The 22,807-nt window shown below is 36.8% G+C and overlaps 1 protein-coding gene across 3 annotated transcripts in view; it reads left to right on the forward strand.

Annotated features, from left to right (window-relative positions):
- The window catches only part of CNTLN (centlein), a 197,690-nt gene that overhangs the window by 60,752 nt on the left and 114,131 nt on the right, over positions 1-22,807 (forward strand). For all 3 annotated transcript variants that reach the window (XM_061441239.1, XM_061441241.1, XM_061441240.1), the window contains 2 exons: positions 7,754-7,916; positions 17,053-17,244. In XM_061441239.1, coding sequence (XP_061297223.1) covers positions 7,754-7,916; positions 17,053-17,244 — 355 coding nt within the window. The remainder of the gene's footprint in view (positions 1-7,753; positions 7,917-17,052; positions 17,245-22,807) is intronic.

The following is a 22,807-nucleotide window of genomic DNA, read 5'->3' on the forward strand; positions in this document are numbered from 1 at the left end:
AGAATATAGGGATGTTGTCCAGGAAGCTAGGGACCAGGTTAGGAAAGTTAAGGCCCAGTTAGAACTAAAGTTGTCTAGGGATGTGAAAGATAACAGCAAGGGATTCTATAGGTACATTGCAAATAAAAGACAGACTAGGGACAACCTGGGCCCTCTCCGAAAGCTATGGGGAGAACTGGCTACCCTGGATTTGGAGAAGGCTGAGGTTATAAATGACTTCTTTGCCTCAGTCATCACTGGCAAATGCTCTGCCCACACCACTCAGGTCCTGGAAGGCAGACGCAGGGACTGTGAGAATGAAGACCTTGCGCCCACTGTAGGAGACGAACTGGTTCAAGACCATCTTAAAAATCTGAACGTGCACAAGTCCATGGGTCCTGATGAGATCCATCCATGGGTCCTGAAGGAACTGGCAAATGAAGTTGCTAAGCCGCTGGCCATCATATTTGAGAAATCATGGTAGTTAGGTGAAGTTCCCAACGACTGGAAAAAGGGAAATATAACCCCCATTTTCAAGAAGGGGAAAATGGATGACCCGGGGAATTACAGACCAGTCAGTCTCACCTCTGTGCCAGGCAAAATCTTGGAGCAGATTCTTCTGGATGGCATGCTAAGGCGCATGAAAATCAACAAGGTGGTTGGTGACAGCCAGCATGGCTTCACTAAGGGGAAATCCTGCCAGACCAGTTTGTTGGCTTCTATGTTGGGGTTACAGAACTGATGGACAGGGGTAGAGCAGTTGATGTCATCTACCTGGGCTTGTGTAAAGCGATTGACACTGTCCCACACAACATCCTTGTCTGTAAATTGGAGTGACATCAATTTGATAGGTGGACCACTTGGTGGATAAAGAACTGGCCGGATGGCAGCACACAAAGAGTTGTGGTCAATGGCTCAGTGTCTGGCTGGAGCCCAGTAACGAGGGGTGTCCCTCAGGGATCAGTGTTGGGACCGGTCTTGTTCAACATCTTTGTTGGTGACATGGACAGTGGGGCTGAGTGCGCCCTCAGCAAGTTTGCCGATGACACCAAGCTGTGTGGTTCGGTTGATACCCTGGAGGGAAGGGATGGGATCCAGTGAGACCTCGGCACACTTGTGAGGTGGGATGGTGCCAACCTGGTGAAGTTTAACCATGCCAAGTGCAAGGTCCTACACCTGGGTGGGAGCAATCCCAGGCACAGCTACAGGTTGGGCAGAGAAGAGATTCAGAGCAGCCCTGCGGAGAAGGACTTGGGGGTGTTGGTTGATGAGAAAATGAACATGGGCCGGCTTCAGTGTGCACTCCCAGCCCAGAAAGCCAACTGTATCCTGGGCTGCATCAAAAGGAGCGTGACCAGCAGGTCGAAGGAGGTGATCCTGCCCCTCTACTCTGCTCTTGTGAGACCTCACCTGGAGTATTGTGTGCAGTTCTGGTGTCCTCAACATAAAAAGGACATGGAACTGTTGGAACAAGTCCAGAGGAGGGCCATGAGGATGATCAGGGGACTGGAGCACCTCCCGTGTGAAGACAGGCTGAGGAAGTTGGGGCTGTTCAGCCTGGAGAAGAGAAGGCTGTGTGGAGACCTCATAGCAGCCTTCCAGTATCTGAAGGGGGCCTATAGGGATGCTGGGGAGGGACTCTTCATTAGGAAGTGTAGTGACAGGACAAGGGGTAACGGGTTAAAACTTAAACAAGGGAAGTTTAGATTGGATATAAGGAGGAAATTCTTTCCTGTTAGGGTGGTGAGGCACTGGAATGGGTTGCCCAGGGAGGTTGTGAATGCTCCATCCCTGGCAGTGTTGAAGGCCAGGTTGTAGAGAGCCTTGGGTGACATGGTTTAGTGTGAGGTGTCCCTGCCCATGGCAGGGAGGTTGGAACTAGGTGATCTTAAGGTCCTTTCCAACCCTAACAATTCTATTATATATTCTGATCTGATCTATTCTGTTCTATTCTAAACTAATCTATTCTTGACGTGGTCATCTCATCTACATATGTAATTAAATACTTTTTTGAACATAAGATCTGAACTTGAGGGAACAAAAAGATGGGCAATATATTTATTTGAAGTTTCAAGTCTTTTTCTGTATATTTTTCCATACAGCCTACATTCTGTATTTATGGAAAAGGGTTTGGCAAAGGTTTCACATGTTTTTCTGTGTGCTCAAATGTTTTCCTTCCCAGATACTTCATTGATATTGCAGTGAATGATAGTATGTTTCCATATCACTAGTTTGTGTGTTACACTTACCATGTTATGTTCAATACCATTATCGTTCAATATCTGTTAATCTTTCTCAATGAACTCTCTTTGCTTACAAGTGTCTTGGTTACATTTCCAGTATGAAAAAAGAAGGTTTATGCTAAACGACTTATATAAAATTCACAGTTTCAGGCAGCAGTTTCTGTAGTTAGCCCCATGGACTGAGAATTTCAAGTGTTCTGTGTTTTTTGTAGTGCAGAATATTGAAGTTTCTCTGTATCTTCCCAAGGGGAAACATACATAAAACATTTTTTTCTTTTGATTCTTAATGAAAAAAGAACAACTGCAGAAATAATGGAAAAATCTGTGAAGAAAATAAGGTCTCTACATTGTCTCGTCTTCTTAGGCCAAGATCTTAGAACTGTGTTGGCTTCATGATTTAAACATTTGGTTGTTAGGTTTTTATTTTAGCTGATAATTTTTTTTTTTTTAATTCTTGTTTATACCTCAGACTTGTAAAAGTATTGCATTGAATGGTCAGTTTTTATTTAATACTGGCAGAACATTCTTTGACAATGGTGTGGAAAATACCTTATCTCCTTTGCTATCTTCCATCGTCAATTTCAAACTTTTGGAGCTGAAAAAGAACAATCTGATTTGCAAATCGATCTGTTCTGCCCACTGCTGTGCCTCTCTCTCCCCATCTGCTGCCTGCCTGCCTTCCCTACCATTTGCTTTCTTGAAAACAGACCAGGAACATATTTATAATTGTTAGAAACAAGCTCTGGAGAAAGGAAGGCAGGAAACTGGCTTCCTTCAGTTAGCATCTTCTTTTATATGCAGTATAGGCAGATCCAGAAAAATACTTCTCAGCTGACACCTTGCTAATTGTGTCTGAAATGTTTACAGTAGGTGCTAGAATCAATTGAAAATTAAAGTCTCTTAGGAGCCTGAGTGCAGACTGATCTGGTGCTGTTTCTTGTGCAGTCTTAACTTCTTGTTCTGTTCTGCACGTCTGCAGTTTTTTACAAGTTTTTTTTTTTTCAGTTTAACAGTAACTGTCTGCAGACACTAAGAGAAATGTTTTCTTTATGGGGCAGTCTTTTTTAGCAAAGTATCAGGGACCAAAATTTTAAAGTACTCCAGTCTCATTCTGGTGGTAGAGAGTGGGAGATGTTTCTGAAAGTCCCACCCAGTGTCAGTTTTTAACTGGAATTTCATGCCTTTTTAATTTTTGCCTGTTGTCTTTTCTTATTTGACTGGGTACCACCAAGAAGAGTCTGTCTACATCTTCTTTATAGATTTCCATCAGGTACTTATATAATATCTCTCCCCTCTGAGCCTTCCTTTCTCCAGACTAAACAGTCCCAGCTTTCCCAGCCTGTCTGTGTATGGCAGGTGCTTCAGTCCTTTCATCATCTTTGTGGTCCTTCATGTATCCATCTCTCATATACTGGACCTAGAACTGGACATGCCACTTCTGAATAAAGGGGAAGGATCACCTCCTTCCCCGTGCTGGTAACGCTGTTCTCAGTGGGTCTCAGAATGTCTTTGGTCTTTGCCGCAAGGACACGTTACTGGCTCCTGGTCAGTCTGATGTCCACCAGCATCCCCAGGACAATTTTCTGACAAGCTGCTTTTCAGCTGATCAGGCCCCAGCCTTTGCCGGTGAATGGGGTTATTATTCTTCAAGGCAGTAATTTACACTTCCTTTTATTGAACTCATGAGGTTTCTGTCAGCCTATTTGTCCAGAATGTTGAAGTCCTTCTGACTGGCAGCATAAACATCTGGTGAAACAATGACTGCCCCCAGTTTTGTGTCATCAGCAAACTTGCTATGGTGCACTTTGTCCTGTTGTCCAGTTCATTAATGAAGATGTTAAAAGAGGATTGGCCCCAGTGTTAGCCTCTAGGATACTCCACTGATGCCTGGCCTTCATCTGGACTTTGCCACTGATCACAGCTCTTTAAGCCTGGTAGATTCAAGCCAGATTCAAATCTACCTTACTATTCATTTATCTAGGTCTCCTGTCCCTGCTTCTGCGTCTGTATCCTTCCTTTTACATTTGAGTTTAGTCAGTGGAGGTCCTTGTTCATCCTTCCAACAATCCTCCTGCTACCCTTGCTTGACTTCTTGCTCCTTGGAATGGACCATTGTTGATCTTGCAGGAACTAATCTCTGAAAATCAGCCAGCTCTCATGGATCCTTCTTCTCTCCAGACTGATACTGTATTGGATTCTTCTAAGGAAATCCCTGAAAAAGGCCTGTTTGCTCCCCAAAAATCCAGGGTTGTGATACTGCTTTTTCCCTCTGTCCCACCTCTCAAGATCCTGAACTCCCACCATCTCAAGGTTGCTGTAGACAAGGCTGCCACTGACCTTTACACCTGTGACAATTCTTTGTAATTATGTGGTCCAGCAATGTGTGTCCCCTTATAAGCCTGCTAGTTGCCTATAGCAAGACGTTCTCATCAAAGCACTCCAGAAACTTTCTGGATTGCTTGTGCCCTCCTGTGTTGTCATCCCTCCAGTATATACTGGAGTGATTCAAGTCCCTTATGAAGACAAGAGCCTGCAAACATGAATCTTCTTCCAGTTCCTGAGAGGACTTAATTCTTCCTTCTGGTCAGAAAGGATCAGCAAGCAGCCCCTGTCATCCACATTGGTCTACCCGCACAGATGCTTTCTTCTGGATCATTGCCCATCCCAAGGCAGACCTCTATCCATCCATTTAGACTACTCTTTCACATAAAGGGCAACTTTTTGACATCACAGCCTGTACTTCCTGAAGAGCCTGTATGACATGGCAGCACTCCAGTCATGTGAGGTATCACATCTTTCTCCATGATCCTAATGAGCCCTGCAACTACAGGCAGATTTCTAATTCCTGCTGTCATCTTCTGTGGGGACATGCTGTGTGCATTTGAGCAGCAGCTTCAGATGGACACTTAGTTGTGCCTGTTTCCCAGGAAGAATCTTAAGGCTCCTTCTAATAATGTCTTGTCAGCACTCCCTTATTTATGTGCATATGCTTGAGGTTGTCCTCCCTGAGCTTTGTATTCATCACAAGGTCTTTCCTGGGCACACCAACCTGTGCCCTTTTCTTGTCAGTCCTGGCCACAGCTCTCTCACTTTTTAGTTGGTCAGCATCTCTCTCCCCCACCATTCCTGTCTTAAAGCTCCCCTCACCAAGTTGGCCTGTCTGTTCCTAAAAGTGCTTAATCCTGTGAATTTATTTGTGTTGCCCCAGTTGGTGCCGAATAATTCCTGGTAAGATTGAGTATCATTTCCTCCTTCCTGTGTAGAAATGAAATAAAAGAAGGTTCCCTTTGTTGATCTACAGTGTATAAATAGTACCTTTTAGACAAAAGAGGTTAAAAGCACCTGTAACATAGAAATGCAAGTAACATCGAACTTCAGATTAAATACAGTGGTTGTATATTTCTGTGTATCAAGAATTTTTCAGATTGAAACTTTTGTTTGTGTAACCTTTTACTCAAAAAAAAAAAAAAAAAAGAGGAATTTAGGGCACGTGTATGAAGAAATGAAGTTTGATTTTTAAAATATGGAATAATGGAACTGCGACTAGGTTTCCTTATATTTAAAAATCCTTGAACTTAACATGGGCAAATATGTTAACATGTGTTCTGACTGTGGTGCAGTTGGGTGGCTGCAAGGTTGGGCTTCCCCCCAGATCTCCTCTCTTTTAGAGTATGACCCAAATCCTGATAAAGTCAACAAGAAAGACTCCCATTGACCTTAATACACTTTGTGGGCAGACCATTAGAGAATACTTAATACTGTACATTCTCAGGTGACAGACACAGGTAACTGTGTTAATGTTTGCATACAAATTAAACAGTAGTAATATAGCAGAGTGGTCTTGGGAACAGCTACTACCATAATTTCTAACAGTATCTGAGGATTCAATATTATTCCAGGTTTTTCCCTTCCAGAACAAAATGAAGATCTGGAGAACCGGCATAAAATTAATATAATCTGTGTTTCAACTGCCATGCGAAGATGTGGGTTTTTTCTACTATTTACTCACATTCAGGGAAATAAGCCAAGTGCTTGTTTCGAAGTCTGTCATAGAGTTTCATAAAGTTCTAATATATCATTATGTCCCTATTTCCCCTGATGTGCTAGTGAACAGAATTAAGTTAGTACATATGAAGTACCCACCGCAGTTTTGCTTTGGTTTTGTTAAATAGAGTCCTAAATGCACCTCTACTGTTGTTAAGGTTAACCTCTCATTTAGAACAGTAGGACTTAAATAAAATACTGTTAATTAAGCCATGTCCTTAAGTGTTCTCCTGCATTGGCCCATTAACAGGCTTTTTTGAACAGTGCTGTTTTAACCACAGTAAGTTGACTGAGTAGGCTGTTGTGGTACATGTAATTTCAATTTTATAGACAAAAATATGATTATTCAGATGTACTTTTAATGAATAATCAACATATGAAGTAGTGGCTCAGGTCTTAAGAAATATTTTTTTGAAAGTTCCCTTAAAACGGTTTCTTTGTCCAGTGTCTCAGGACCAAGGAAGTTAATATTTAAGCTTAACTTTTTGTACACTAATCTTTGCTTGGATGTCTCCAGCAGTATTATAAAAATGTAATGATAATTGTTGTTGTTAATGGTAATTCTAAGTGCAGAGATGCTGGTCACCAATGAAAATCTTCAAAGAAATAAGGAAGTAAATTTGTTGAAGTGCTAAGCTTATATTTCAGTACCTGTATGTAATACTAGTTGAAATGTGCTTGTGAATTAAACAGGAAATTAAGTAGAAAATATATAAAGAGATATTAATGGAGTCTTCTAACATGTGTTACAGAAAATGTTCCAGGTTTTTAATCATTGTTTACAATAAGTAAGAGTTACTGATCTTCAGTTCTGCCTTAATTTATAAGATTATCATCAGTAGAATAAAAGTCTCAAGCAGACTGATTATATTAGATCTATCCTATGGTTGCATTACAACATATTTCCTATTATTGTGTTTATAGAACTTTTATTGTTACGTTTTATAATGCACCCCAAAGTTTACTTACTTTGCTTTATGGCTTTCTCAGTATGCTGCACCTTCTGACAAAAAGCAATTTATCAGCAGACATACTTTATGTGTCTAGGGAATAGAGGCATTTCAGAAGAGACTTGCTTTGCAGATACTTTTCAAGTTAAAACTTGTGTCTTTTCTTGATTGTTCTAGTTAAAAAAAAAGAAACAAACTTTTGACAGTCCATGTGTTCTAAATATTTTACATTTTGACACCCACCACTAAAGAGTTAACTGAATATTGGTTAGAAAGTATTGATGCAGTAGCAAAAATCAATTAATTGAAAAGCAGTTAGACCAGTAGAGGAAAATTGAAAGGCATTCCATTTGGAAACTTAACTGTTTTGTAGATATTTCACAAAAGTATATAATAAATACATGTAACTTCTAGTGTTTATAAGGCAAGTGGCAGAAAAATAAATGAAAATAGAAAACTCATTATCTACAATGAAATTATTTGAATACAGTTGTTTAATGGAGGTCCTAATTTCTCTGTATTGCTTATTTTTCGCAGGAAGGAGTTACAGGAGCTGCAGAATCTTTACAGTCAAAACATTGAGCATACAGCACAGCAGGCAGAGCTGATAAAGCAACTTCAGGCTCTCAATAATGGTACACAAAAAGTACTGAAAGACCAAGAAGATGCTCATATAGCTGAAACAACATCCTATCAAAAAGTAATGTCATTCTGCTTTATGATCACAGCATTCAATTTAACGTCCATCTGTACAATAGCAATGGACAGAGTAATCGAACTACTGTGTTGTCTTGCATCCTTTAGATCTCTGGATCTTGATTGTTGCCAAAATGTGGTTGGCAAAGTAACAGAGCTTATCAGACTAATTACATCCCAACATATATATGTCCCTTGCTTACATTGAATTGATGAGCCTTAAAACTTAAGGTTTGATTGTGTCTTAGGAGTGATTGCAAAGCATATAAATTTCTTCATGTAATTTCGTGTTACCTGTGTTTTAATTCTTCATCTCCTGGGGCTTTCAATTGCTAAATTCTCCAATTTGTTTTTGATAATTTAGGCTAAGAAACTCCTTTCAATTGTAAATAATGTATTTGCGTGAATCTCAAACAATTTTGCTCCATTAAGATGCAAAAAACCTGCTCTATCAAAATTAACTGGAAAAATTGTTGCCATAATAACTTTTGAAAAGGATAATTACTTTTTTTATTTTTTTTATACTATATTTACATTTACAGAACAGATTCACATTTTTGATGCATTCCAAGGAAAAATGCTAACCCTGAAGAGCTGTCACATATATGTGCATTACTCAGAACTTCTCCTTTGAGTGTAAAAAATTATGGGGATGTGTTTTTCAGTCTGTAAGAAATACAGAAGATAAGTTTCCTTCCTTTTTAGAAACATTGAGAAGGAGGAAGACAAGAAAAAAGTTGTATATACATCTTTAACTTACCTCCTACCAATCTTGGAACCATTAGTGCTTTTTAAGGTGTTTCCCTTTATCATCTTACTTAAGAGTATACAGTTAGTGAAAAAATTGTGAAGCTAGGCCTAAATTAAGCCAGAATCATTACTGGGTTTCTAAAGATGTGTTTAGTTAACATTTTATAGTACATAGTGCCCAGCACATTCTTGTGTACTTAACTCTGCGTAAGTTTATCACTGACTGCAGTGACAGAGGACACTGTCTATGTTCACTACAGTAGTAGTCCAGCCAAGCTACACGTAGACTTCCTTCTTTTTGTAAAATATCAAAATATCTAATACACCTGGAAAAAAAGCTCTTGGTCTTATTTTTTGTTTTTAATAAAATTAGCTAAAAAAAGTAGATATATTTATTAAAGAAAAGTTATATATGTAAAAAAAGAAGTCCTGTGCTGGATTTAATGAGTGGAATAAATCTAATAATGTTTGTGGCAAATTAAGAGAACTTTGGAGGGAAGAAGCAGTCTCTTTATCATAACAATCCTTTCCTATACTTCTGATCAGAAGAACTGTATAAAATACCCAACTGTAGTTGCTTGAAAGTAACATGAATTTTTCAAATCACAAGATACAAAAGCCTACTGAGGTCACAGCAGACCTTTGGGAAACTCAGATCTGTAAAAATAATACAAATGCCTATTTTTCCTTTGAATGAGAAAGACAAGCTATTGCAGACAAATGTCTAGGTTTTTTTAATCTTCCATGCATTAATAATATGCAGGCTGCAATAGCTAGATAAGGATGTGTCAGCTATTCCATAAACATATTCACAAAGGAATATTTTCCTACTGTTCCATATGGCATTGAGCCTATCAGTATGTACATCCTATGATATATTGTCCCTTACAGCAATATCAATGACCTCTCTCTTAGTGGTCAGATAGACACTATATGCTATAGCTGAGGCAATGCAGTTGGTTTACATATTTGACGACTATCTTACCCTCTGCCTTTAAGGAGAGCTGCTATTTGTGCTGATGTTAATTTGTAATGCAAAACAGTTGACTGAATAGAAGAAAAAACATTTTTGATGAACCAGATCAGGGTCATGAACTTGCACTGAAATATGCGTAAATCCATTGAGGGACACAATTTCTCTTCCAAGTCAAGCTGTAGTGGGAAGTATACACGTGAAGATCTGTAGTCTGTTTTATCAAATTGTGTTGATTTGACATGCTACTACCCTTTTTTTTTCTTTAAGTAGAAATTTTAAGGGTGCTGTGTTCTACAATAACTCCTTTACGTTAGATCATTTATGGAAACAATTTGGTGTCTGTTTTATATTGCAGCTGTAGTTCTCATTCTCAAGGATAAAGAGTATTTTTCTAAAATGTATAGCATCTGTTTTAGTGGTCCCAAATACTCCAGGGACTTCATTCCTGTGCTGGGTTTAATGAGACTCAATAGATTTGTCCTCACCAACAATTTCAAGGTGGAGAGACTTCAATCAATACTAGGGATAATAAGACAAGAAGAGATTCTGACCTCCTTAGCCAGCTTATCACAGTTTTTTTAAATTTACAATTTAGGGCCTTTGTTTTTATAATGCAGTACTTTCCGTTCATCTGATGTGGCCATTTTGTTTCTTGTTAATGATACTGATGAAAAATCTCATAGTGGAAGGCCGTTTAAGTGAAGTGAAAATACTGTTATTTATCATTAAGTAGGAAACCGTAATTTGTGTCCTAGAAGTCAGCTCTCAAATAGAGAATATTGTGGATAGTGAGTGGTACAATCCGTGTCTGTGATAAAGAAAAGCACTGCTCAATAATTAGATTTTTGGCATAATTACAAAACATAGCAAGAGTGCTCAACTGTGAGGCATTGCAGAAGTCTGCATCAAGTACACCAGAAAGCAGACAAAAATAGGATCATGTCAGATACGTTTTCAGATATTGTGGTTAATTTTGTACCTGTAGTTGCCTTTGCTAGTCCTTCTTTTGGTCAGTATGCAGAGATAGTTTGCTTTCCTTCAAGCTTGAGAATGTCAAGTTACTAGCTTTACCATTCTAAGGTTAAATTTTATCACTTCCAGTCTTTTTTGCAACTGCAACAACCTTTAAACATAGTTTAAAATTACATTAAATGTGTTTGGGTTTATGTAAGGAGCATTACATTCACAAAATAAAAGCTACAACCATATAGATGTGTAAATGGTAATAACAATGCAGGTTCTCCATCAAATTGAAATGAAAAACATAAGTTCTTTCACACATGAAAAGAGCTGAAACTTAACTGTTCAGTCAGATATCCTTAAGCCCACGTCAGTAATAAAAAATCATCATTTTCGTAATCCACTTTATCCCTGAAAGCTGTGTGAAATTCAGATCTTTAACAAAGTGACCAACAGGTCTAAGGAGGTGATCCTGCCCCTCTACTCTGCTCTCATGAGACCTCACTTGAGAGTATTGTGTACAGTTCTGGTGTCCTCAGCGTAAAAAGGACATGGAACTGTTGGAACAAGTCCAGAGAAGGGCCGCGAGGATGATCAGGGGACTGGAGCACCTCCTGTATGAAGATAGGCTGAGGAAGTTGGGGCTGTTCAGCCTGGAGAAGAGAAGGCTGTGTGGAGACCTCATAGCAGCCTTCCAGTATCTGAAGGGGGCTATAGGGATGCTGGAGAGGGACTCTTCATTAGGGACTGTAGTGACAGGACAAGGGGTAACGAGTTAAACAGGGTTAAGTTTGGATTGGATACAAGGAGGAAGTTCTTTACTGTGAGGGTGGTGAGGCACTGGAATGGGTTGCCCAGGGAAATTGTGAATGCTCCATCCCTGGCGGTGTTCAAGGCCAGGCTGGACAAAGCCTTGGGTGAGATGGTTTAGTGTGAAGCATCCCTGCCCATGGAACTAGATGATCTTCATGTCCTTTCCAACCCTAGCTATTCTGTGGTTCTATGAAAGTGAAGTATGTTAAGTACGTTAGTCTATTTATTCCCCATACGAAACACCAGCAGAGTTGGTCATATGCTGGCAAGTAGATTTCTGCACCATATGTGCCTATAGGTTAAAGTTGAAGTAATGCTGGATAGATTCTGGTGCTGTCAGGGTGATATTTAACACTGCACTCACAGGTAATGATTTTCATGCTTGAAAAACCCTGTACTTGGTGGGCTGTGGTTGATATCTACAGGAGGCTTAAGTGTCTGGGGAAAAAAAAAAGTAAATAATCTATATTACTGTCTGTCACTGATGCTTGGAAACTTGATGCTTAATGTTGCTGGCAACAGTAATATATTTTTTTGCAAGATCATAGAATCATCAAACCGTTCGGGTTGGAAAGGACGTTAAAGATCACCTATTTCTAGCCCCACTGCAATGGGTAGGAGCACTTTCCACTAGAGGAGGTTGCTCAAAGCCCCATCCAACCTGGCCTTGAGCACTGCGAGGGATGGGGCAGCCACAACTTCTCTGGGCAACCTGTGCCAATGTCTTGCCGCTCTTCACAGTAAGAATTTCTTTCTAATATTTAATTTAAATCTCCCCTCTTTTAGTTTGAAGCCATTATGATACCTTTTGCAGTATGAGTTACTCACATTTTTCTGCATTAACTAGGACTGGTGTTCTTTACAAGCCTGATGAATATTCTCTGACAGTATGCTATATATAGAGAGAAGAAATCTAAATAGGGTTTGGTAGCATTTCACAGAGTTGTTGCTGATAAATACAATCTTTCTGAGAGAAAAGTGTCAAAATGTTTATATATTCAAAAAAGCAATCCACAAACCCCACTGTTAGATAAGCATATCAACACAGAAGTTGCATAAAAGTGGTTAGATGGAAGGATATTGGAAGGCTACATTAGGGGTGGGTGGGGGAATCAGTCAGGAAACAGGAAATACAGGATTTACTGAAGTAAATGCACTCATCAGTTTCAATTTTTGTGGAAAAAACACTAATTAAAATGACTGAAATGTCCTTTTCTTTTACATTATCTTCTGTCATTTTTTCAAAGATATATTGCTACAGTTATCCATTTTACATGGTGTCCAAAACAGTGGTGGTATTTACAGTTCTATAATGCCACAAGGTATAGGAAAACACGTCTTTTAGGTTGTACTTGTGACTTCTGCTTGCATGTTTCCTCATGTTACTTAACGTTCATTCTGTATTTTCTTTTAGTTTGGTTTTGTTTTGGTTTTTTTCTTAGTCTCATGTGTCTAACATTTTTCTCATGTATCACAGGTAAGCCTTGTGGCATCTCATCTTGAAAAATCACCTTTCCATTTTAAAGTTAAATGCCATGAATGTGCTATATACAATCTGTCTGGAGTGCCTCTTCAGTTTCATCCTAGAGTTTCTCCAGCTTATTGTTCCTTTCAATTTCTTATAAACAGCATGAGCATATAACATGAATTTCTGCAATGGTGCTGTAATAGTTTTTCTTACAGTTTTATTGTGTCTTAATTTAGACTAACTTTTTTTGCAGTTGTGTCATTATTGTATGTCCAGTATTATGATATGTTTGGTTCATTTATTCACATCTCTGTAATACACTTTTTTAGGGTGTTAGCATTTAGGTAAAACATTTAATATAGGGGAATATTTGTTTTGCACCCAGTGTATGTAACTGGCTACTGTTCCATTTCAATTGATGTATCTGTCTTACTGTTAGTTCCTCAGAGGAGCTTACTATTACAGGAAATATCTTGGATGTCCCCACTTTCTGTTCTTTAGTTAATGTCATAGAAAGGTCTATGAAAGTTTTAACTAAATGACTTTAGGATTATGGAACTGGAAATTATTTTGGAACTAGAGAGTGTGTCCCAGCTGTTAGCTGGCATTCAGTACACAGGAGCAGTGTAAACCTAGTTTGAAATAAATCCTGCACACTTGTACAAAGTTACTGCCGGTCATTTGTGTCAGCTTTTCACTTTGCAGGTTTTTTCACGTTGCACTATGCTTTTGGCTATACATTAGATAGCATGGGTTAATGATTTACTAGGTTTTGTTGGAATTCCTCAGCTTTCTTCAGTCTGAGCTTTGCTGTACACATATTTAGTGTATGTCAGTACTTTACCTGACCCTGCCATTATCAGGCTATTAAATATTTTCTTTCACATGTAAGCCGGCATTTCAGTCACATCTTTTGGTTTTCCACAAGTCCTAGCTTTGGTCTGGAATTTTTAGGTTACTTGATGACATTAAGGACACTTATTGATCTAATGGATTTTTCTGTTTTAAGTAACTCTTCAGAGATCTAGCAGAAAGTATTTTCTGGTAAAATCAGTTAAATCAATATAGAAAATTGTTAGGGTAGCTGAGAAATATGGGATACGTTATATTTTGTAATTCATCTAAGTTACTTACTCTTCCCTCCTGTTAAGTAATGCTCTTGTGTTATAGAGACTGAATTTATTACAGTGTACTGATTTCAGATACTTTTAATCATTTTTTTATTTGCTTTTAAGTACCTTCACCTGTAACATTCTGTGTTGCCTGTCAGAGAAAGGACAACTCTAACGCATTAGAAAAGGATTCTCAAAATACAGTCAGTGCAACACTTTTTGCGAAGCAGGAAGCAGGCTTGTGTCTCTGGCCACTGCCTTTTTTTTTTTTTTTAATAAATTTCATAAAATGTATTAAGAATGATTTTAAATATCTTCATTATTTTTTCCCCATCTTGTAAACTTTTTTTTTTTTCATTTTTAATATCTCCTCTTGGGAATTTGACAGTTTCCTGGGTAAATCTTACGTTTTACTGACTCACGTGAGGTATAACCATTCACTTACGTAAAGTCATGATTTCACTCTTCTGTGAAGTTTGCTAGTTCTGAGTTAAATAATTCACAATATTTTTGTCTTTCTTTGTTTTTTTCTATTCAGTGTACCATCTCTAGTCCTCTGGTATCCGTTTTACATCTTGCATCCCTACACCTGACTTTCTATATCTGTTTCATCATGTTGTGTAATTCTGTATTCTAGATTGTGTACTACAGTGTGATTGAACGTGGTGCATCTTCTAAAACAGGGTCAGAAATAAGCAGAAACCACAAAAATAGTCCAGTATAAACATAAAGCATGAATTTGACCTACATGGATGGCCATAAAGGAAAAGATAGGGAGCCAAAAGGAAATTTGGAGGCTATTCTGGGTATGTGTACACAGTAGATAAAACTGTTTCTGTTCATGCAGGTGATTTTAATTTTGAAATTTCCTGATGTTACATACATTAAAAATAAATCCGTGTCCTATAAATTAATACATTAATGTTGTCTGTAAAAACAAACAAACAAAACCTGAGTGTAAAAAGATGAATAGTGCGAGCGTGGATTTTTTGCACACAGCTTTTAGTTTGTTCTGTATGTGAAATATATATGTTTAGTTATTGCTGTTTTCAAAGCAGGAAAGGTTGGAAAAGTTTATGCAAGTAAAAAGACATGCTATTTGTCTTGTCTTGACAAATGCTGACTAACAAAAATACCCATTAACTACATTAGGGGATGTAGCTGCCAGCTAGAAAAAAACATGATATTTTTGATGTTCTCCATTCATCTTACTAGGATGTTACCTTTCAGATACTATAATTACAACCACTTAACTGATGCTAGTCATAAAACCACCAAATTGTCATACCAGTATGATCTAGCTAATGAGCTTATATAGTTAGAGCTGGAAGTAACTGTGTCTTGATGTTCCATTCATTTGGAAGGACATTATCTAAAAATGCATGTTTTTGATAAATGAACTGTTTGTTTTCCTGTGAGATACTTAGTGATTTCCATAAGAAATTGGCTGATCTGGAACTTGAATTTCTGGGCATTATGTAAGCTTACTTAAATACAATTAAGAAAGATTCAGTAGGCACAGAAATTTCAATGCAAAGTTTAATATTTAAGGGTCAAAGTATTTCAAAATATCAATCTATCTGGACTTTGAATTCATTTTGCCTAAAATACATGATCTCTGATCTGCTTTGAAAATAGACAAGAAGTGATTTGCATTCTCCTAAGTGGCTTTTGAGAACCTATCGGAGTACATAGTAATAGGAAGAGGGAAGGGAAGAGAGATAATTATTTCCAAATTTCTCACAAAGTGTGAGGTAGAGAGTTTCCAAATTTAAAAGCAGTGGTAGTTTTTCAAAGGGTTTAACTTCTAAACGATGTAAGCAGGTGAAAAGGAGAAAGAAATGTATCATTTAAGTAAAGCTGACAAGACAAAAGGAAAATTACTTTTGTCTGTTCTTTCTACTTACAAACATTATTAATAGATTTGGAAATTCTGATTTTCATATTTAATAGGTTTCTTTCGGATGGAATGACAGAAATGGATTTTCCAAAGGAAACTCTCATGCCTTCTGCACATTATTTTATGGTAGAATAAATAGTTTGAGGGAACAACAGAAAAAAAGACCATGGAAAGAATGAAGGTCTGAAATGAAGACAGAGAAGAAAATATGCTTAGGTGGTAGAGCTGCAGAGTCATGTATTTCCTTCAGAATCTGTACTATTGTTTCTTATACTGCAGGTTTATTTTTCAAACTGGGTTGTTTTGTGATTTGGGGCTTTTTTAAGTAAAAGCTGGTTTTGTTTTAAACAGTTTTCAGATGTTTATATTGAAAAAAGGGTAAAAAGGGAAAAATCAGGTGGTTGTTCTTTTATTCTTGCAAAGTAAGTTCTATTTGCTACTTAGATGTGGTTCTAGAAAAACTCTGTATGTACAGTATCTCTTCTAAAGCAATTCTAGAATATATGCAATATTCTGGTTTCAGCAAGAACAGTTGAGCAACAGCCAGGGATGAGAACTTCTAATATAATCACTGGGGTTTATAGTTAATGTAAAAAAAAAAAATCCCACAATAATTATTTAAACAACTGGTTTACACTTTACATGAAATGCAGTAGGCATTAGTGGGTTCACGGTATTACTATCCAAGCTATATTAAAAGGGTTAGTTTTATAGGATCAAACTACTCGATAAAGGACAAGATGGGTATTTGCTATTCTTGCTTCTTTAATTTCATTGTTTCAATTGTTTGCCTATTATCAGTAAGGGATTTTTTATTTATTTATTTTCTATAAACTGTTCAAGAAGTAAAATAAATCTTGATCGTTAGGTGACCATTTCTATTCAAAATTGCCATAAAGAAGCAACTGAAACTGTAATATCCTAATGTAAGTTTTGTTTTTCTGGAAAAACTTCTTTAAAATTAAAGTTTCAGTGTGTTCAAATCGATGGATCATGACAGGAGGCAGGAGGACAAGAAGTGTAAAAAAACTGTCGGTAGAAAAAAGAGGGTGATATTTGTGTATAAGTTACTTAAATTATACTTCTTCGTCTCCTGTATTTGTTTGGCTATCTGCATTGTAGTTATTCTTAATTCTTTTAATCTCTTCTCCCCTCTCATAGCTTTATAATGAATTGGCTTCATGTTTTGAAACTGTTAAAGCAAGTGAAGTTCAACTGCAGCGAAACTGTGCCTCTCTTCAGGATCAGTTACGTGGAAAAGATGAAAAGATTTGTCAGTTACAAGAGCAACTTCAGCAGGCTCATGCTGCTTTAAATGCAATATATAAGAATCCTCCAAAATGTGAAGTACATGTGAGTCCACTTCTAGAATATTAACAGTTGTTTTTTAAATTTAGCTTCTGTATCAGTTTTAAAGGGTTTTTCAGTTAGTTTGGTTTTATTTGCTTGGTTTTTTCCTTCCTTTTTTTTTTTTCTTTTAAGAAAAATCTTTCAACTCTGCTGCTGTAGTAGTAACTAATTCTCCTGTTGCTACTAGGAGATACATCACTGTTAAATCTGTCCTGGGAAGAAAACTGAGTGATGGTGTCAGTATTTAACAAAGCTTTTACATTTTCTACTAAAGACACCAAAAGTAAAAATAAAACCAAAGTGATTATTTTCCTGGAAACACTATTTTTTTAGAAAAAATAGTGGATTTCTGCATTTCCTCTGTGAAAATGAAATGTACTGGTCCTGATTTGTTTTATCATCACTGAAGAAAGTATTACAGTGCAGAGGAATATTGTCTAAACGTTTCTAAGCTTTAATGGGCCATTTGGAGCTGTTGTAATAAATCTGTCACTCTCACTAATAGCCATCCAACTTTACAAATGTGCCAGATCTTACATGTATACCCTTGACATTTTTTAAAGGCCAATTTACAACATGAAATTGAAAGGCTTCGAAATGATCTACCCACAATGGTTTGGTAAACTGTTGCTTAGTTTCTTTCATAGGTTTGTCACTTTGTTGTAGTTCTGTGTTTCAATTTTACTAGTACTTTCCCTGGATTAAGCAGAGAAAGGAAAATAGTTGATGTTGCTCATTATGTGCAAAAGTTTACTTAGTGTGGGTGGTAAGGTATATCTGTAGTCAGGGATTATATTCATGAGCCCAAAGGAACTTGAATATTAAAAACTCCATAGTGTTTTAATTCCTCAAAGTTTTGTAAGTAGTAATCTGCTGTAAAATGGAAAAATAACAGAATGTAGTATCTCCTGAATGTGTTCATGATGGGCATCTCAAACTTAATGTTCTAACTTTATCCAGAGTATTACTTAAGTGTTTATCCTAAGATTTTTAACCCATATTTATATGATTTGTTTCTCTTATGCAATGATTTGATAATTTTGTTTCATAAATGGTAAAGTACATTTTATATGTCTTTGTTGTGGAGTGTTTACCTCTTGATACATTCTTGACCATTTTCTGAATCTTAGAAAAAATTTTTTTTTTTTCTTTTAGAAGATTTTGGTGGATTTCTTGAAACAATATAGATATATAATTAGCCTGAAGCTGTTTCTGCTCTAAACACAGCATTAGAATATGGTTTTTGAATGCTCAGGCTATTTCTGAATATATTATTCTGCTTTCATCATCTTGTATTCTTCTGAAGTTTTTTGTAGTTTATATTGTAACAGTTTTGTTGTGTTGTTTGTTGTTTTTTTTTTTTAAATCATAAAAGCTTTTATTAAATCTCTGGATTATCTTTCCTGAGGTTAAGAAGGCCTTTGTTGTCTTTATGAATGTTAAAATGCTTTCCTCCATGTACAACATCTATATAGTCTACCTTTGGTATTGTGTGACAGTTTTACAGTCACAGTGTACGCCATATGGACCTGGTGTAAATATTTCTCACTAGCTTTTGTCATTGTTCTGAATAGCTTAGTAGTATCAGAAACTTTTGTTACTATACTAGTCTCCTACCTTTGCATATTTTTTGAACATGGGGTAGCACAGTTACTCAAAGTAAGTAAAAATTAAGTTTTTACTGCTATTACTTATTTCTCATAACAAAAGCAATTTTTTGGTTGTTTTTTTTTTCACCTCTTAAAATACAGCAGCTGGGTTTCTTTGAGAGCTCCTAATGAGCTTTGCTGAAATCCATTTCAAATCCAAGTTTCGCTCAGATCAATTTTATTTAGTTCATAGAAGAACTTAATAGATTCATCAAATAGTTTGGGTTGGAAGCGACCTTAAAGCTCATCTATTTCCAAGTCCCCTGCCATTGGCAGGGCCATCTTTCACTAGACGAGGTTGCGCAAAGCCTAGCTCAACCTGGCCTTGAACACTGCCAGTGATGTGACATCCACAAAAAAACTTTAGGTAACCTTTGAAGTTAAAAGTAAGACTATTTTAGAAGGTAGTGACAGTCTACAATTGGTGATTCAGCTTTATACTTGATTTTCTTTGGGTGTTTTGAAAGAATGACCTACAGTGTGGAAGAATTGTTACTATTCTCTCTCTATTCTCTATTCTCTCCCTATTTTCTATTCTGCTCTCATGACACCACATTTGAAGTACTGTGTACAGTTCTGGTGTCCTCAACGTAAGAAGGATATGCAGCTGTTGGAGCAAGTCCAGAGGATGCCATGAAGATAATCAGGGGACTGGAGCACCTCCCATACAAAGACAGGCTGAGAAAATTGGTACTGTTCAGCCTGGAAAAGAGAAAGCTACATGGAGACCTCATAGCAGCTTTCCAGTATCTGAAGGGGGCCTATAAGGGTGCTGTGGAGGGACTCGTCATTAGGGACTGTAGTGATAATACAAGGGGTGACAGGTTCAAACTTAAACATGGGAAATTCAGGTTAGATATAAGGAAGAAGTTCTTTACTGTGAGGGTGCTGAGGCAGTGGAATAGCTTGCCTAAAGATGTGGTAAATGCTCCATCCCTGGCAGTGTTGAAGGCCAAGTTGGACAGAATGTTGGGCGACATGGTTTAGGGTGATGTGTCCCTGCCCATGGCAGGGGGGCTGGAACTAGGTGATCTTACGGCCCTTTACTACCCACACCATTCTGTTATTCTACGATTTCTTTTGTTGATTTAGTCTGTGTCTCCTTCTGGTGGTGCCTGAACTTCAAGTACATTAAACAGTATACTCCATGTAAATTAGGATCCAAATGTGAAGCAGTCCTAAATTACTTATTGGTGAACATGAGTGCAAATAATTATCTTCCTGTGGCCTTCTGTTGGCTTTCTGCAGTTTCCATTTTTATCCGATCTCAGCATTTTAGACTCTCCGATACTCTCCCTGCTCCTAGTGTGTTTGAAGGTGTGTACTGGTCATGGTTATTCAGCAAGGTTTTTCTGTTTTGTTAGTGACTGTGAGTTGAGTCTGACCTTCTGCAGAAATTTATTAATTGAACACTTGTGTTGTCTGTCATGAGCTCAGTCAGATATTTACCAATGCCAGTGGAGAAAATATAGTAGGAAGCAAAAGCAGACAACTTATGATAATGAATGTAATTTAAAAAACTGAATGCAGTGTATGAACCTTCATTTTTTAGGTAAATTAATCTTAAATCAGGCTGTGATGGGACAAGTGATTAGCATTACTGAAGCAGTCTCACAGGGAAGGAAATGCGTATAGGTAGCATTCATAGTTACTAGGTTTGTAGGAGAACCAAGATGTTAAACATTATACACTTTGTGCTTAACATGCTTAATATTTTCTCTTGCCTAACCTTCTATTCTATGATAGCAAATATCTCAAGGTCTGTTAAAATGGAGTCTTGCTTTGGCTGAAAGGCCAGAGAATGTGTCATAAGTTTGCTCATTGTTGGCTGCATATTGATGACAGCCAAGTTTCCCATTGCCAACTTTACAATCTTACATATATGTTAAAAAGGTAATGATTATTGTGTGGTTACACAACTTTGGTTTCTGCAGGGGAATTACCTATTAATTACTTCTGTGACTTGTTAGGTAACTAGAATCCTGATCATTTGTGAAGAAAACCTTCTCACTCAGCTGTCTCTTGATTCCAGCATCAACAGAACAAAATGGGTTTGGAATAGAGGCTTAAGTAACAGGACAACAAAACAATCCCCTAGTTTTCTATTTTTTAAAATGACTCTTCCTAAAAAAAAAAGAAATAAAAAGGTTTGTTAATTGTATTGTATTCCTGCTGTAAAACACTGATTTCTTGACCATGTTCAGATTTGTGCCTTGCTGAAATTTCATCATGTAGGACGTACTAACAGTCTGTTGACAGCATTAATATATCTTCTTCAGGCTTTCAAATAGCCTGGAAGATTATACGTCAGTTTTATACATTAGTGCATGCTTCTTCCTGGATTTAAACTTTTCTTGCTGATGAAATTACATTGTAATCAGGAAAAAAATTAGTTTTATATTATTTACTTTATTAGCAGTATATTTCAGTTTTTTTACATTAACGTAAAATACGCCTCTCTAATGTTGTCATCTTATTGTAGTCAGCGTGGCACTTATGTCAGTGAGGGCAAACTTCTGGTTAATTTTATTTTGAGTATTCTGGTTATGTATGTGATGAAGAATTTGAATCCGCTTTACAGTAGATTTATATTTACAGCTTAGTATGTGTGCATTCAGCAGCTCTCGCATGCATTTTTTCTGATCAGACTTTAGGCATCTTAGAACTTTGAAGTCTTTTTAGTTAGATCTATGCTTTCACTACACACTAAAAAACAACAGAACAAAACCATGTTAAATATTTTTCAAAACATAAGCTTTTGGGGTTTGATTAATTTCATCTCATGTAATTGTTTTTTTTGGTTCTGTTTCATTATTGGTGTTCATTTTTAGCTCTGAGATGTATACCATACATTTAGTCCTACAGTTATTATACCATAACTATTACCCATGTGAATAGTAAATATTTAAATATGTTTACTGAACCAAAGCAGTCATTTCTGTTTGGACTCCTACTTTTCATACATGTGCAAACATCAAAGACAGTATTAAGAGATGATGCTTGATCAAAGAACATTAATTAACAGACGTTTAAATCTTTTTTTGTTACTTCAGCGTCTGACAGGTATGTGCATTCTACATAATACAGAGTTCACTGGCATTTTTATAATAGTACCTTAATTTCTCATTATGAAGTTTTTAAAAGTAGTTAGATGAGAAAATACCAGGAAAACTATCAGAGTAGAAATTGCACACAGATGTAACCCAAGCTTATTAGGAAAAAAAAGAGCTGAATTTTACCTAAGATAAAAAAATGAGTTGAGAAATGTTTATATGAGTAATGCATAAATAAAATGTTTCCTGAACCATTGTGCAAAAATCCTTCAAGTCTTATCAGAGTGTGACTTACTGGTTTTCTAACATCAGTATTTCAGTGATTTCAGTTTATTAGGCTTATATAGTATTTTCTTCAAAGTCCTTATTTTATTGACAAATAAATGGTAAAAAATTAATTGGAGAAGGTAACTATTTTAGCAGTTCTAGATTCTGTGCAGTAGTATTTAGTATTGCAGAGTGAATATTTAAAGTCTTCATTTTCTATTTCTTGTTAATGATATAGCATAACAAGAAGCATAATCTGTTAAGATTATGGTAATGTAAATTTTGTTTTATAGATTGGGATCATTTCAGTTACAGAAACTAATTCCTAACAAAATGGTTTTTATATTACATGTATTTAGGCTTTACTGTTAAAAATTTATCCATTTAATTTGTTTGCTTTGAAAGTTCTTGATCTTGCACCCCCTGTGGGTCAAAGCTTGCCACAAATATCTTCCAGATTTTAGAAATACTCAAATTATTAAGAAAACATTGAAATCAATTACGAAGATCTCGAAAGTACAATTTTTTTTGTTTTTGTTTAGGGCAAGATGACACAACCATACGGAACTTACAGAACCATGTAATACTGCAGCAAAT

Source organism: Pezoporus flaviventris, unplaced genomic scaffold (genome assembly GCF_033815535.1).
Source record: "Pezoporus flaviventris isolate CSIRO_AGI_PZ_B2104156 unplaced genomic scaffold, CSIRO_AGI_Pfla_v1 ptg000212l, whole genome shotgun sequence".
NCBI lineage: Eukaryota > Metazoa > Chordata > Aves > Psittaciformes > Psittacidae > Pezoporus > Pezoporus flaviventris.